The sequence below is a fragment of the Biomphalaria glabrata genome, chromosome 5 (assembly GCF_947242115.1).
Source record: "Biomphalaria glabrata chromosome 5, xgBioGlab47.1, whole genome shotgun sequence".
Lineage (NCBI taxonomy): Eukaryota > Metazoa > Mollusca > Gastropoda > Planorbidae > Biomphalaria > Biomphalaria glabrata.
Genome location: NC_074715.1, coordinates 6,586,385 through 6,603,420, shown reverse-complemented (window position 1 = coordinate 6,603,420; position 17,036 = coordinate 6,586,385). Strand labels below are relative to the sequence as shown.

Below are 17,036 nucleotides of genomic sequence, written 5' to 3'. Positions count from 1 at the left end.
ATGCAAGTTTGAAAATATGGTTTCATATCAATCACTACTCACAGCAGCACTAAACAGTACATTATACGCATCTATCTTTGTTCCAAGAGCATTTTCAGAAAGATTCTACGAGTGTAAAAGTTATCATTAGTGGTCCTGATACTGTAATGGATTTACCTAGTGTTCCGATAATGGAACACAGCAAATTAAAAGTCTAAAACTAATACAATCATGATAGCATCACTATTGTAATAAACCTGGCGGTGACATAGATGAGGGTATTGGTGTGTGTGTGTAGTCAGCCGACACAAATCGCCCCAGGCCAGCGCTAGACGAGCGGGTAACCAAGACGAGTTACAACGGTCAGGCGAGACGAGTGTCAACATGACGGTTCAGGCGCCGTGAACAGAGCTCAGGAGCATCACGAGGGATGTAGTCATCTGACCATCCAGAATGGTCGAGCAACCACCCGGTTCTAGAAGGTCATTAGGGACCCTATATAAAGAGCGGAGGTGTCGCAGTCAAGAAAAGGGTTCACTACAGTCTGGTCAACTACAGCATAGTTCAGTGAGGTTCAGCTGTGTGGTTCTGTACGGAGCATTATGACGGTTCAGTGCAGAGTACTGTCAAGTACAGTCAAGAGGAACAATTTCTTGATCTTGGTCTGTGATCGAGCCCAGTGTGTGAAGTCAGTCCTGAACTGTTGAACCCAGTGCAAGCATTGATGCGGCGGTACGGTTGTTCGCTGAGAAATATTTGTACAGCCTGTGTTATGTGTTGCCAATTGTACAGTATAGGCTGCAATTTATTTTACATTAAAGTGTTACATTACTTTGGAGCCCTGAGTTGTCAAGTTCTTTAAGTTGGTGGTGTATAATGCAGTTTGCAGTGAGATTTGTTACACTATGATAGCATCACTATTACAGAATATTGATCAGAAAATTGTTAGTACATGAAATAGGAAAGTTATAATCATTTGCCTTCAGATGGATCTTAAAAATGCTCAGGGAGCCGCAGCACATCAATCACTGCAAGGCTATGACTAACTGTGCACAACATGATAAGGTGTAACCCAAGAAAGCTTACATGATTAAAAAATCATATTGTTGTCTTGATCAGTAGGATATAAATAACTTTCATAGGATTGCTGTTCCAACAATTGAACACAATGCATAGATGGGTTAAAGATTTGGTACAAATAAGCAGCTGGTCCAATTAACCTGTGGTCCCAATAACTGGATTCAACAATACAATTCATTTTATCAACATTAGTTTCATTTTAGACAGTGACAAGAACATATTTATTGTCAAGTACCGGTATCTCTAAAAATAAATTTTAACCATTAGTTAGCTCCAACAGTGTAATACAAAATCAAATTGAATTATAAATTATGATTTTCTTTGTTTTGAAATCACCTTTTATCTTTACATGAATAAAAATGTGCGAGATTCCAAACATATTTACATCAAAATAAAAGATCTCACAGACTACAGAATCCCCATATTTATATATACAAATAAAAATCATAGCAAAAGGAACACTTTTAAAGAAGCATCTTTTCCAATGCTGGTGTGGCTTTTGTCCCTTTCATAGATGCTATTAAAAATATTTTTTTATTACAGTACTGGTATGCTTAACAACGCATACTACTAATAAAAAATAATTCTAAAACATTGTCATTTACCACAATAAATAATAATTCAGAAAAAATTTTCATATAAAATAATGCTCAATGAACAAAACATTCAAGTGGAAATAAATAATGTAAGAATGGGATGTAGAATTAAACATGGAACACAGCCCTAGAATGTAGGGTTGGACGACCAGTAGAAGACACAGTAGCACCTCTCACCAGACTGGGCTTTACATTCATCACATCTGGCGCAGAATGATCAGTTAGAGGTATTAGCTGAAATCCATTTAAAGCTTCGTACTCTTGCAACAGGGGACTTTTATGAGATAATTGTTCAATATGACCATTGCTGAAGTTGAGATCACTTTTAGAATGTGGTAAACCAAAACCTGATGATAATTGCTTCAGTTCAGATGTACTTCTTGTAAATGGAAGCACTTCTTTGATTTTTTCAGCTTGGTGTTGATCATACTTAGCCTGCAAATAAAATAAAAACATTAGCAGTGGGATAGGAATACTTGGTACACGTTTGGAAAAGAGATGTATAGATTTATTTACTACTGATATCTAAAATACTTGACCAACCTTATTATAAGCTAAAACTCCCAGGATAGCAATCAACATGCCAAGTATATTCATTGGGCCAACAGGATTCTGAAGAATAATGAGAGATCCTCCAATAATAGCTATTCTTTTAGTAGCATTGGCAACAGCATAGCTCAGTGGTGAAACTATAGCCAGAACAGAAAAGGCTAACACATTGTGCATCATATTGCACAGACCAGCACACAGCAACATAAAGATGGTTTGACCCACTTTACCATTCTCAAGCTGAAAAACAAATAGAAAAGAAATTCTATAGAGTGGATCGGAAGAATATTGAAAATAAATTTAACAAAACAATTTGTTCTACTTTTACACAAATATCTCAATTCAAGAACGTTTTAGATATGTTGTAGTTAAGGATAACAAAAAGCCTGGTGTGGGTTACCAAACAAAGCCTAAATGAACACAAAGTACCATTCAGGAATGGAAAACAGTGTCCAGAAATAAAAAACAAGACATAACTTTTTAAATGATTTCAACATAATTTTTAACTCAAGTAAAAAATGATTCATCAAATAATATTGCTAAAAGTGTTTGCTTATCTAAGGGAAAAAACTCTGTACTTACAACTATATCTCTCAATAATTCCCTTAATCAATTTTAAACAAAATAATTAATTACCAATAATAAATTGACTTATTAGTTAATTTTTTAATTGATTTTTTGTTTTGTTAGGTACAATAAATAATTGCTTAAACTTTCAACTTGATCCGAAAATGGGTGTGGGAGAAAAAATGTGTTCAAATATCAAAGGATAGGGATGTATCCCAACATATTTAGTTGTATCTGTTAATACTGAAGGATTAATTTCCCTTGTTGGTATCAAACAAAATAATTAATTACCAGTAATTAACTGACTAATTGTTTTGCTTTATTGATTCATGTCTTGCATATGCCAATGAATAATTGTGCAAAGTTTCAACTTGATCAGAGAATGGGTTTGGGAGAAATAAAGTATACAAACTTTTTGGCAAGCAGAGTGAGTTGATATAAGTTTTGTAATGAGGGTTTAAATTTATAATATTGTATTTGCAAGATTCCACCCAACATTTAATGTGATTGAAATGTTTGGTTTTTAAAATTCACTTTCTATTGATAGGTGCAAAAACTTATATTTTTGGTGTATTTGAGACATTAAATAGAATTACTTTTTAATAGAAAATATTGTTTGCAGTAATTTTTCTACAATTGAAATGCATCACATTTCTGAAACTCAAAGAAGTGAAGTTAAAATGTGGATTGAAAAAAAAAGTGTAATACCAATGCAATTGAGACTGATGGGTATCTTGATATCCACTTAATAGAGCTGCCGAAAACTACATCTGCAGGGGAGGAGTGACTGAATTAATCAAATTGCCTAGTCTCTAGCCTGGAGTATTTTGATTCCACTAATAATTATCATCAGATCTTAACATTTTAGCTTGTATTCTATTAAAAACAAACTTAATTCTTAGCAACTATTGAAGAAGCAGAATAGTAGGTATATAATAAAATTTAAAAAAAAGGCCTACATTTAAAACTTCTGCTAACCCATAATATAACTTACAAATTTTGTGTCCTGGTAAATTTTTATGAAATCATATAAAAACCAAACTGGAATGAACATACTAGCAGACAGTCTTGTAATGAATGTCAACAGTTCCAAGTGGTGATAGCCTGTGTCTTTAAGGCACTGAAAGATAAAACCTTTGTTTTTCAGGTAAAAAGATTTGGTTTTGATGAATCAATACCCACTTCTTAGTAAAGTAACCTTTTTTCCCAAAGGTTTTAATTCAAGCAAAAAATATACACACATTGCTACAATGATAAAAGAATTAGATCAAACCAAAGGACTATAATCAGATTAGCTAGAGTAGATCCACACCAAATAAACCAAAGAAAAGTTGTCAAAATGTAATAATTATTTATTTTTTTTAATTTAACTTTTTTTTTTAAACTGGTGATTAACTTTTAGTTAAACTACTTTAATTTTTTTCAAACTTAGTTTTAGTTAATTTTTTAAATATAGTTAGTTTCCATCAATAATGAAATATGGTTATATAGCCCGGTATTTGTGGTTTGTGTAACGAAAGGTCACAAATGTAGAGGTGTGTCATGTACTCCAGCTTCTAAATGTTATTTATCTCCTGGTAAGCAAACACAGTTTCCTACTAGGATTTGATGTGTACTTTTTACTATCTGGCCAATTTTCCTGCAGTGATATCCTGCAAAAGCCAAATATGGTTGAATATGATCCAATGCAACCCAAATATATATTAAATAAGACTTTTAAGTCTTGCTTTAAAAATGGTGTATGAGTATGAAAAAAAGGGCATATTGCAACAACTTTTTTTAACACAATAGTGAAAACAAATTTTCAATATTATTTTTAGTGTTTGGGATCTAAATGTGACAGACAAAATCAATAGCCTCTATTTTCATTTTCATGACTATTAAAAATCCACAAATTTATTAAACGTTTAATTAAAACAGTCAAGTCTTTGTATTTTGGTAGGGAATCATCAGCTCACAACTGCATAGATTTTTACAGAAACATAAAAAGAAAATCACCTTCTTCGTAAATATTGTCTGTAAAGAAAAACAAAAGGTTGCCACAACAGAGCTGGTTAAACCAATTTTGTCAAAGGACAGTTCTGTAGCTGTAGCTATAGTAACGCCAACAATGATTGGAATTAATGTGAAGTATACCTGTGGGAAAAAAAAAAAAGAAATAAGACATGTCTCCATGACAAAATGTAGACTCTACTTATCTTTAAAGGACACTCAAAATCCACCAAAAGGGTTCAGGAGTTCTATATAGTAAAGCATCTTTTTTTCTTCTAAAATTCTGATCACTAAGATGTGGAACATTTTTTAAAAATTTAACATTCATAAAATTATAATATCAGGAAGTAATTAAATTTTAAAATTTTATAATATTTACAATTTTATTTTAAAATACACAGAAATTATATCTCTGTCCACAGATTATATCAATAAAAATGTATATATTTTAACAATTTTTTGAAACTGTGAACCTATCATGTTTTTTTTAGAGAACAATTTCAAACAACACTAAAAAAAAAAAAAAAAAAAAAAATCATTCAGGTACTGTTAGTTTAGAGAACTACTTGAATATTTGGAAACTGAACATTCAGATACAGACACACACAAATTTATATATTTATGCTCACACTCATACCAAAAACAAATTTTATGCAGCCCTCCATACAAAAAGGTTGCTCACCCATGCAGTAAGTTATCACAATTTTTCACTGTCAACAGCTGACACCCATTTTTTTTGTTTCCTTTCATAAAAAACAAACTTCTACAGTTTTTAGACTCAAATGTGTTAGGCATCAAAAAATAAGGGCCCAGGATTCTTTTTTAAAGTTCTTAAAGCCAAAGTGAATTTCTCAAACATTTATTAACCCTCATCTAGTAAAGACAAATAAGTCAAAAGTTTTTCCTAAAATTCTATTAAAAATTTTATAAGTGACTGTAATTGAAACATTTTAATTTTTTTATAATAAAAAAACATTTTTATAAAGCTTTAATATCCACTCACTGTGTCTGTCTGGGTGAATATTTTTTTCCAAATGAGACAATTAGCTAGACTTGTTTTTAAAACACATTTAATAAAGTGAGAACAACTGAATTAAAACTGATTCTACCTGCCCATGCGATCCACTGATACATACAAATGATTTCCTATATTAACTATTTTTAAACAATTAGAATGATCAAAGATTTTATATAGCAAATAAATCATTATAAACTAAATTAGACTACTTTTTAAAATAGTGTACAAAAATATACTTACAGGCCAGGTTTGTTTCTCTCCTAAAATTAACCTGGCCAAGCAAACAGTGAACAGAGGAAGTGTTGCTTTCACTGAAAAAAAACAAAAAACTAATAAAGAATCCTTACAATAAGCAATCCAAACTGTTCAAGATGATTAATATTTATTATGTAAAAAAAAGTAAAGTTTCCCTTTCAGTCCTTGTGATCTATGGGGCAGATGATGTAAAGGTCATCTGTTTCTGTGGCCTACGGTTAATGAGGGTGTCATGTAGCAAGCACAATGACCAACCGTCTTTACTATCCCCCAACTAATAAAAATTTATTAGGTAAGAATGTATATTTGACTTTTAAAATTTCACACATTCTCGCACATTTATATTAATGTAAAGATAAAAATTCTACGCATGTGTGACTTTAAGCCACTACAACCTATACGACCGCAGTGGGTCCCACACTTTCATAATTCTAGGTGTAAATCATTAAATTAAACCATTTTATAACTTATAACAGTTTTCACAAGGCCTCCTGGAAATCTCCTGAAATTGCAAAATATACATGGAAAAGTCCTGGAAATCTCCAAAAATTATTAGCTTTTGAAAACTCATAAAAATCTCCTTAAATATATTGACGAAAAGTCATTTTGGGGTGTCATTCAATATGGAAAATGCCAATCCTATGCGTGATTAAAAAAAAACATGACTTTATGCAATATATCTGTTATCGTGAAATCTTTTTAAATAAGCTTCTCATGTCTCAAACGAATGAAGAATTACTTGAGGTCAACAATTCTCGAAGATAGATTGAAACATTAGGTAATTCTTGCTATTTAGCGTGATCTATGTTGGAAACAGAATTTTTATGATATACTGTATTACTTCACTACAAACAAGGCTCGTAAAGTAATTCTGCACATAGTAAAGAATGAATAAAATTCAAAGACTTATTTTTTTCTAATACAAACTCTTAATTTTCACTTATTATCTGTACCCAAACTGGGGCCCGCAAAATTCATTTCAAATAGGGCCCCACAATGGTTAAGTCTGACCCTGCTATTTAGTGACGGGTGAATACTACTTGCTCTACCCCCCTTCTTTTTTTTCACCGCTGAAGTTACGTGGGGAAACTCTAGTCCGACTTGCAGAAATAAAATAGTGATCTTTCCAAGACTTCTTGGTGGTGTCAGGAATGGTTGAGCCATGAAGAGAATTATATATAATATAGATGATTAAGCACACTATAATATACAGTAAATCACTTGATTACTGTTATTATTATTATTGAAGATTATCATTTATAAAATACTTTTTGACATAAATAACAATATACTCACCAGTGTGTGCATAAGAAACTGATACTTTCCAAATGCTTACATAAGAAGAAACTGAAGAAATAAATTTTCCCAATGCAAGGGGTAGAATCATAATGTAGAAATATTTTTTATCAATGGGTTTTCCTTTCGGCACATTCAGAAATGATTTAATCTGTCCTAAAAATATAGATGCTGTCACCAAATGGGTCATTGTTACTGTCATTGGATAAGGAAGCTCTGTCATTATGATTTTCCCAAGAATGTTATCAGTAGTACTAGAAAGGTACCATAATATACAAATGATGGACAATTTCATGCACTGAAAATAAACTTTTCCGTCCATTCTAAAAGTATTTCTGAAAATAAACAAAATATTTCAGTTTTAAATTTTTAATATAAAAGCTAAAAATACTTGTAATTTTATGGTTCTTACTAATTTGTTTTTATAATTTATGACTCTCCATTTTAGAAGATTGAAATCAATATTTTTTATCCTATTAAATGATTAGAATTTGTTTCAGATTTTTAAAAATATTGCACTCTGTTAACATCAAAATTATAAATAATGTTACGAATCTCCCTATCCAGGCTCGCTGCAAATGGCACCAAACGACACCACCAACTGTAAGAACTTGACAACTCAGGGCTTGAAAATAACGTAATAGTTTAATGTCAATAAATAACAGCCAATACTGTACAATTGGCAGCACGTAACACAAGACTGTACAAATATCTCTCCGCTGTATCAACTCTTGCACTGGTCTCCCTGTCTCGTCTCGGACTTGTACTGAGCCGTTGTAACGAACTGTAGATCGGGATGTTGTGACTCACTCGTCTCTGATACCTTCGCTCTTTATATAGGGTCCCTGCTGGCCTTCTAGAACCGGACAGAACGTCGCTCGACCATTCTGGGTGGTCAGATGACTACATCCCTCGTGACACTCCTGAGCTCGGTTCACGATGTCGATCCTTCCCGAACCATCATGTTGATACTCGTCTCGGCCGATCGTCGTAACTCGTCACGGTTGACCGCTCATCTAGCGCTGGCCTGGAGCGATTTGCGTCGGCTGACTACACACACACACCACCACCCCCATCTGTGCCACCACCAGGTTTATAACACTGCCCCCTCCTTAGATCTGTCCGTCCCGGGCAGATTCAGCTTCACCATAGTACTTGTTGAGTCTGTCGATGTGGACGACCTTCAGTTTGGACCTTGGGCTCTTCTGTATTCGATACACAACATCGTTTATTCTTTTTATCACTCGGTAGGGTCCTTCCCAGTCTTTTTGAAGCTTTGGGGACTTGCCTTTTCGTCTTTGTGGATTGTAAAGCCACACCAGATCGTTCTCCTGAAACCCAGCGGCATTGGCCCGTTTGTCATACCTTGTCTTCACCTGGTCACTGTTGATCTTGATGTTCCTGCGGGCAAGAGCGTGAGCTTTCTCCATCCGTTTTCGGAGATTTGCGACATAGTCTGTCGAAGAGGCTGGCACATCTCCCGGAATCCCGAATAGCAAATCACATGGTAGTTGCAGCTCTCGGCCGAACAACATCTTTGCTGGAGTGTAACCAGTGGTGCTGTGAATCGATCCTCTATATGCCATAAGGAACATTGGTATATATGTGTCCCAGTCATCTTGACGATCGTCGACGACTTTCGACAGGTGTTGTTCCAGTGTTCGGTTAAATCGTTCTACCATCCCGTCTGACTGGGGGTGAAGAGGGGTTGTGCGTGTCTTCTCGATGCCGAGTACCTGGCACATCTCTTGGAAGATCTTGGATTCGAAGTTTCGGCCCTGGTCGGAGTGTAACTCTATGGGAGCACCGAATCGGCTAATCCAATTTTCTACAAGTGTTTCCGCTATGGTGGTGGCTTCTTGGTTTGGTATCGCATATGCCTCAGGCCACTTAGTAAAATAGTCGATCGCCACTAGAATGTACTTGTTTCCTCTCTGGGACTCAGGAAACGGTCCGGCTACATCGATTGCTATTCTTTCGAAGGGATTACCGACGTTGTATTGCTGCATACGTCCCCTCGTTCTCCTGTGCGGGCCCTTTGCTGCTGCACACGCATCGCACCTTCGGCACCATTCTTCTACATCATCCCGGTAGCCGAACCAGTAAAACCGCTGGCGTACTTTTTCAAAGGTCTTGTTGACACCTAAATGTGACCCACAAGAATTATTATGGATTTCTTGCAACACCTCGGCAACTCTTACTTTAGGCAGCAACAGCTGCAAGCGATTGCTTTCTCCATCTGCGGTTTCCCAGACCCTTTTGAGAACTCCATTGTCAATTGTCAGTGAGTCCCATTGCGCCCAATATGCCTTGGTAGCAGCCCCTTTATCAGAAAGGTGATGCCATTCCGGTCTTTGTCCGTCTTCCTTCATTAGCAGAATGGGAGCCAGATCTTCATCTTTTAACTGATCTTCTCGGATTCTTTTGTCGGACCATGATTCACAAGCTTGTACTCCAAGACGTTGGCAATCAATGATACCCCTCTGTTCTTCAACCTTGCTGCAGTGTTTACATTCCATTCTGCAAGGCCGTCGAGACAGCGCGTCAGCATTCTGGTGAGTTTGGCCTTTTCTGTGCTGTGTCTCGAAGTCATAGGTTTGCAAACGTTCAATCCACCTTGCGACTTGTCCTTCAGGATTTTTAAATGACAACAGCCATTGAAGAGCAGCGTGATCTGTCCTAAGGGTGAATTTTTGCCCATATAAGTATTTGTGGAAATGTTGTATGGCATCCACAACTGCCAGTAGCTCACGTCTTGTGACACAGTAGTTTCTCTCGGCTTTCGACAATCTCCGACTAAAGTAAGCTATGACTCTCTCAGTTCCATCTATCTTTTGGGATAAGACAGCGCCTATTCCAGTATTGCTCGCATCGGTGTCAAGTATGAACGTCTCGCCTGGTATCGGGTAGGCCAGAATGGGTGATGAAACAAGAGCCTTTTTAAGTCGCTCAAAGGTCTCCTGGCATTCCGTTGTCCAAATAAAAGGCCGCTTCGGTTCTGTCAGTTGATGAAGGGCGCTACAGAGGCTAGAGAAGTTTGGTACGAAACGTCTGTAGTACGTGCAGAGTCCAAGAAAGCTTCTTAACTCCTGGATATTAGCGGGGATCGGCCATTCATTTACGGCTTCAACTTTATCCGGGTCTGTGCTGATTCCTTCCTTCGACACGATGTGCCCAAGGTACTTGACGCTCCTTCTGAACAAGGAGCACTTCTTTGGATTCAATTTCATGCCAGCGTTTCTGATTTGTTCGAATACTTCCTTCAGGTTTGCGATATGTTCCTCGAAGGTTCTGCCTATGACAATAATGTCATCTAAGTAGACAAGACACGTGGTCCAGTTGAGTCCTCTTAACACATGCTCCATTAGTCTTTCAAAGGTGGCTGGGGCGTTGCAGAGTCCAAAAGGCATTACGGTAAATTGCCAGAGACCATTACCAGCAGAGAAGGCCGTTTTATCTCTGTCCTCGGGGTGTAGTCCCACTTGCCAGTAACCGCTCTTCAGGTCAAGGGTGGAAAAGATCTGTGACCCAGCAAGTGTATCCAATGTGTCGTCAATCCTAGGAAGCGGGTAGCTGTCCTTGTGTGTGGCGTCATTTAATAATCTATAGTCGACACAAAATCTCGTGGATCCATCTTTCTTCTTTACCAAGACGATTGGTGAACACCATGGACTATTGGATGGTTCAACAACCCCTTGCTGCCTCATCCGTTCTATGATGTCCATAGCTTCTTGGTGTTTTGCTAGCGGCAGGCGACGTGGTTGCTGTCGTATAGGCCTAGTGTTTCCTGTGTCTATTCGATGCTGGATTAGATTTGTCCGCCCAAAGTCCATTTCATCAGATGGCAATATGTCAGAAAACTCTTTGAGGAATTGTTCTGCTTTGGTGTACTGTTCTTTCGACAATATCGTTTTGACTTCTGTCAGAAATTTAGTAACCTGCGGTTCACTGGACTCGAGTCTTTCGACGGGGTTTTCACTGCTACAGTTTCTTATCATCTCAAGAGCATGGCAACCAGCGATAGCGCTACCTTTCCGAAAGTGTTTCTCTACTGTACCGAGGTTCATAATTCTTACGGGTACCATTAGGTCTTTCCCAATCGTGACTAGTGCCTTTCCTACTGCTATCCCGTTGTGGTTGGTGTCCAAGCTTTCTACCAGCGCTGTTCCTGTCGTGGGATAGCCGTCCTCAATTTTCCCCCAAATGATCATTTCAGACTTGGCAGGCAAGGTTGTATTTTCTACCAACTTAATCCTTCTGACTCGGCCATCTTCTTCATTCTCGTCGCCAAGCAAGGGTACTTCGAGGTCTCCACATTGTAAAGTGCCTCCACCGATATTTAAGGAAAAGCCATATTTCAGCATGAAGTCGAGCCCTATTATGCAGTCATCTGTGACATCAGCAATCAGGAATTCGTGTTCGAATGACTGATTCCCGATCTCGACTGTTATGTCGATCAGGCCTTTAATGGGCATCAGTTCTCCACTGGCTGTTTTCAACGAGTAGGCTCCAACTGGCGTTTTCTTGCCACTGTCCACTTTATCCGTCCGGATGACTGATCGTGAGGCACCAGTATCTAGGAGGAAGTGATAATTTTGACATCCAATTTTTCCGATGATTTTCAGACTCTTGCTCTGTCCTAGCACGGCGACCGGGATGATGGTTGTAGGGGCTCTCATTCTCTGTGTCGCCGGGTTCCGCCCCTTGAAGCCGGCGCGTGCTAGTTTCCCTGGTAGCCCCGGGAACTTGGTCGTGCATACCTTTCTGATCTGTAATGGGTTCCAGTTTGTGGGAATCTTCTAGTGCAGCTTCTTTGTATATGACCGAGTTCACCACAATTCCAGCATCGTACAGGAGCCCTAGGTTGATTTTCTGGTATCTGGTTTGTTCGTCGTTCATCTAGTGCCTCTGTCACCCTTCTCACAAGTTGTTCAAATTCTTCCTCTTTGACTTCCAGCTTTCGGCCTTGATGAACGCTCCCAGATGCGTTTTTAGCAGCTTCATATGAGAGAGCGTATACGAGGGCTTCACTGGCCTTACGTCTACCACTAACTCTGGTGGCTTTCTTTAACTCGGGGTCTCGAAGCGCATCAATGAAGGCGTCTGTGATAATGACCTCCAAAAAATCTTGTGCGGCTGTTGGGTAGGCTAGATGTGCGAGGCGTTCGATGTCTGTCTCTAGCTCCTGTAGTGTTTCATCGGGGCGCTGTTGTCTGGTCTTTAGTTGCACACGATATACTTCTTGCAGATGTTCATCCCCGTATCGGAGTTCCATAGCCTGTACCAGAGCGGCGAAGTCTTGCTGGTTCGGTAGAGACTGTAGCAATTCGGAGGCTTTTCCTCTTAGGGATAACACAAGGGCTGTTGCTTTCTCCTCCTCACTGTTCCATTTGTTAACTTTGGCTGCTGCGTCAAATTGCTTCTTGTATACTGACCAGGACACGGAACCATCAAATACGGGGGGCTTCATTTTCCCGGAGACTTCAGGTACAAATGACGTCATATTTGCTTCTGGTACATTGGTGTGCTTGCGTTGGACTTGTATCTTCATTTCGTCGATGGCCTTCTCCACTGCGTCGACCCTCTGATTCATCTGCTCGTCAATGTTGGTGATTCTCTCCTCCACAGCATGTATGCGTTGGTTCATTGCCAATAACTCCGTTTTGATTCCCGAGTCCATTTTTTCTATCTTGTAATTGGTGTTTTCTTGCCCCGAGTTCATCTGTTCTCGCATAGCTGCCATCTGCTCCTGTATGCTACTGGCGATCTGTCCCTGCATAGCTGCCATCTGTCCCTGCATAGCTGCCATCTGTCCCTGCATAGCTGCCATCTGTTCCTGCAAGTCCGGTTCGACTTCAAAAAGGTATGTGTCCGGATCTTCTTTTTCCTTCACCAGTTCTTCCCGAAGGCGTGCTTGTAAGGTTTCTTTGTTTCCGCTCATCTTCAGATCTCGATTACGGAGCTCTCGCCTCAGTTCCTTCAAAAGGAGTTGGTCTAGCGTTTTCGTAGTAGCCATTGCAGATCCCACTTCTGACACCAGTTGTTACGAATCTCCCTATCCAGGCTCGCTGCAAATGGCACCAAACGACACCACCAACTGTAAGAACTTGACAACTCAGGGCTTGAAAATAACGTAATAGTTTAATGTCAATAAATAACAGCCAATACTGTACAATTGGCAGCACGTAACACAAGACTGTACAAATATCTCTCCGCTGTATCAACTCTTGCACTGGTCTCCCTGTCTCGTCTCGGACTTGTACTGAGCCGTTGTAACGAACTGTAGATCGGGATGTTGTGACTCACTCGTCTCTGAAACCTTCGCTCTTTATATAGGGTCCCTGCTGGCCTTCTAGAACCGGACAGAACGTCGCTCGACCATTCTGGGTGGTCAGATGACTACATCCCTCATGACACTCCTGAGCTCGGTTCACGATGTCGATCCTTCCCGAACCATCATGTTGATACTCGTCTCGGCCGATCGTCGTAACTCGTCACGGTTGACCGCTCATCTAGCGCTGGCCTGGGGCGATTTGCGTCGGCTGACTACACACACACACCACCACCCCCATCTGTGCCACCACCAGGTTTATAACAATAATATAAATAACTGTTAATGTTTTTTTTAATTAATTCAATATAATTTTAGAACTTATTATGTCTAACTCCTAAGAAAAACAAAATGTCCTCCCAAACTACTAAATTATATTGAGTGCTTACATGTGGAAACAAAATGTACAGTGATGATCACTTTGCTCTATGATTGTGAAACATGGTAAACCTACTCCTACCTTAAAATATATTTCACCTCTGATGCCTAAGGTAGATAAAATTTGTAAAATAAGATGGAAAGATAAAATAACCAACGAGGAAATGCTGTGAAGAGCAGGGTGCCAGGACATCAGCGCTGTTATCATGTTCACAGAATGCCATAAGGTTGACTTCCACAAGACATTCTGTATGGTGATCTAACAAAAGACAAGAGAGCCACTGGTCATCCACTTTTAAGGTATACTGATGTAATATGCAAACGTGACATGAAAATCTTCAAAATCAACACTAACAATTGGGAAAAGGAGGCACATGGAGAGCGAGCATAAAGGAAGGGTTCCAGATCACAGATGGCATACACTGCAACAGAAATATAATAAAGAAGGGTGAAAGTACAACAACTCCTGGTAATTACAGATGCCCAACATGTAACAGCAGCTGTGTATCAAGGCTTTAGCCACACAAGAAGTTACAAAGAGAAAAGATTGTCTCTCGAGATGTAAAATGCCAAAAAACAGATTATAAAATGTCTAAATTTAGATTGACACAAAATTGTGAAATTTAAAAAAACGTAGCATCTGAGCAGGTAGTTTCAAGATAATTTTTTTTTAAATTTTATATCACACTCACAATATTAGATTACCCCCCCCCCCTACAAACCCCTTTTATTTGAATTTAGAATTAAATTTATAAACATTTATCTTTAATAATATCTCTAGACTCTAATGTAGTCTCAAGTCTATAGTTGTCAACAGTACTCTCACTCTATAGTCTATTATAGACATATATAGATTATGATAGATCTAGAGAAGTGACTTCTTACTTAAATAAATTTTATTAAATAGTTTTAGTCTAAATTTAGTCTTATCTTCTTATTTTATATATATATGATACAGACGTTACTTCAAAAAAGAAGATGATTACGTCCTACACGTCATGCATATTAACCAATTACCTAAATTCTGCCAAGTCACTGGTTTTCCTGGCAAGCTCTTTAGTGATTAGTGTTGACTAGATTCTAGATCTAAGTGTAGTGATTTGTGTTGCTAGAGATTCTAGATCTAAGCTAAGTGTTAGCTGTTAGTGACTTCACAAGTAGGATACTACTAGTAGTACTACTACCCACTACACTCTTAGTCTTAACTAGTCACTAGACTAGTCTTACTCTTACTATAATTATATAATGATATCTAGAATCTAATTGAAAATTAAATCTAGTATACACTTAAGACTTAAACTTAATACTAATACTCTAGTCTTACGTACACTGTTACTTACACTACACTGTCTACAGTAGATCTACACGTTTATTATCAATGATTATAATAAATAACAACGTTGTTACAAGTTAGAATCAATTTCATGAATGATCAGAATATGACAATGTCACAATTGACATGTTGTCACTATTGTCAGAATCAGATTATTAATATTATGTCTAACTCTAACTCTAATCTAGATCTAAATTATTCTAAATCAGACTGTCTATAATATTTTTAATACTCTATTATGATCTATTAAGTCAATTAAGTTCTCTATTTTATTCATAGTAGTAATTTACTAATATAAATGGAATATCATGAATAAGTATATATTATAATATATAGACTTTATAGTTTATAGATCTAGATTCTAGATTTAATAGATCTATTCTATTAATTTATTTTAAACAAAACACTCATCAAACTTGTAAAACAGTATAGATCTAAATATTAATATAAAACTTTAAGTTTAAGTCTTAATAACTTATAGTTATTAAGACTTAATTTTTTTTTTTAAGTTAAGTAGATCTAGTTCTAGACTAGATAGATCTATATAAATTATTATAAATATAATTAGATCTATTATATCTAATCTATATAATAATAATATATATTTACTATTGTCTCTATCGTCTAGAATCCATAAGAATTATCTATAGATACGTTTCGATCTTGATCTAAATGAGAACCACGAATTGAAGTAATTTGAAGCTGGTACACGTTGAAAACGGAAATTGCTCCATAATTTGTAAAACTTTGTGCTAATCGAGATCTAGACTAGACTAGTGTGCAGACTGAAGACCTTTTTTTTTATTATTATTAGATATAGATCTATAGACTTAGAAGTCTTTTTGAAAGGAAAAGCAGCAAAATCTTTCTTTAAGCCATAGGTCAGCGGCTTAGCAAAAAAGTATAGATATATATTGGTCAGTGTTATTGCAGTAACACAAGCTTTACTAACTTCATTAACTAAAGAAGTTCAATAACTAGACTATGTATTAATGTATAAACGATAGGTACAATAAATTAGATCTCTATCTATAGAGTTCTAGAGACTCTCTATAACTAGATCTAGATCTATTCGAGTTATCTTTAATTTTATAAGTAGATCTAAATGCCAGAGCTCTTCTTAGATCTAGATCTTACTGATCTATGTGATTCAAATTAAAATAAGCCTGACATACAGTGATTTCCACTTCCATAAAACATCATAAATCACAAGACTTGCTAAGTTCCAGCAAAGTAAGTAATTTTGAGGTCAAAGTAGTAAGTTCAACTTGAACTTACTTACTTAGTAACTTAGACGACTTAGTCGTCTTAGTTCAAGTTATTAATTTAAATTTAAGTATCATCATGATCATCACTGAATCATCGACATCAGTATCTGAGTATGAGTATCCATAATCATAATGACCATACTGACCATAGCCATAATCTTGGTCTTGAGTATTGACTATTGTAGATATCTAGTATATTATAAGTATAATAATTATTAATTATTATTTAATTTGTCATCTAGATTCTATCTTAAAAAGTATCTAGATCTAGATTACTACTTCAAGTTCAAGTACTTCTACTAGAATACTAGTATGTTACTATGTACAGTAAATTTGAATTTGAGTAATTTGAGTAAATAACTAGAATCTAGAATGACTAGAAATCTAGATTCTA

General features: G+C 36.9%; 1 protein-coding gene across 7 annotated transcripts; it reads right to left on the bottom strand.

The window, feature by feature from the left end:
- Positions 1-1,251: 1,251 nt before the first annotated feature.
- LOC106055506 (solute carrier family 35 member E1 homolog) lies at positions 1,252-16,196 on the bottom strand. 7 transcript variants are annotated; one of them, XM_013211791.2, is made up of 8 exons: positions 15,984-16,196; positions 14,200-14,300; positions 7,333-7,667; positions 6,022-6,092; positions 4,770-4,907; positions 3,766-3,891; positions 2,199-2,444; positions 1,252-2,090 (listed from the first exon to the last, which is right to left on the bottom strand). In XM_013211791.2, the coding sequence occupies exons 2-8, from the start codon at positions 14,247-14,249 to the stop codon at positions 1,764-1,766; spliced, it is 1,293 nt and encodes a 430-aa protein (XP_013067245.1). In that variant the 5' UTR covers positions 14,250-14,300; positions 15,984-16,196; the 3' UTR covers positions 1,252-1,763. The 7 variants fall into 7 exon arrangements, with proteins under 7 accessions (XP_013067245.1, XP_055885331.1, XP_055885332.1 ...); XM_056029356.1 differs by having other exon boundaries at positions 16,029-16,196; XM_056029357.1 differs by lacking the exon at positions 14,200-14,300 and adding an exon at positions 15,382-15,402 and having other exon boundaries at positions 16,029-16,195.
- Between the last annotated feature and the right edge of the window lie 840 nt (positions 16,197-17,036).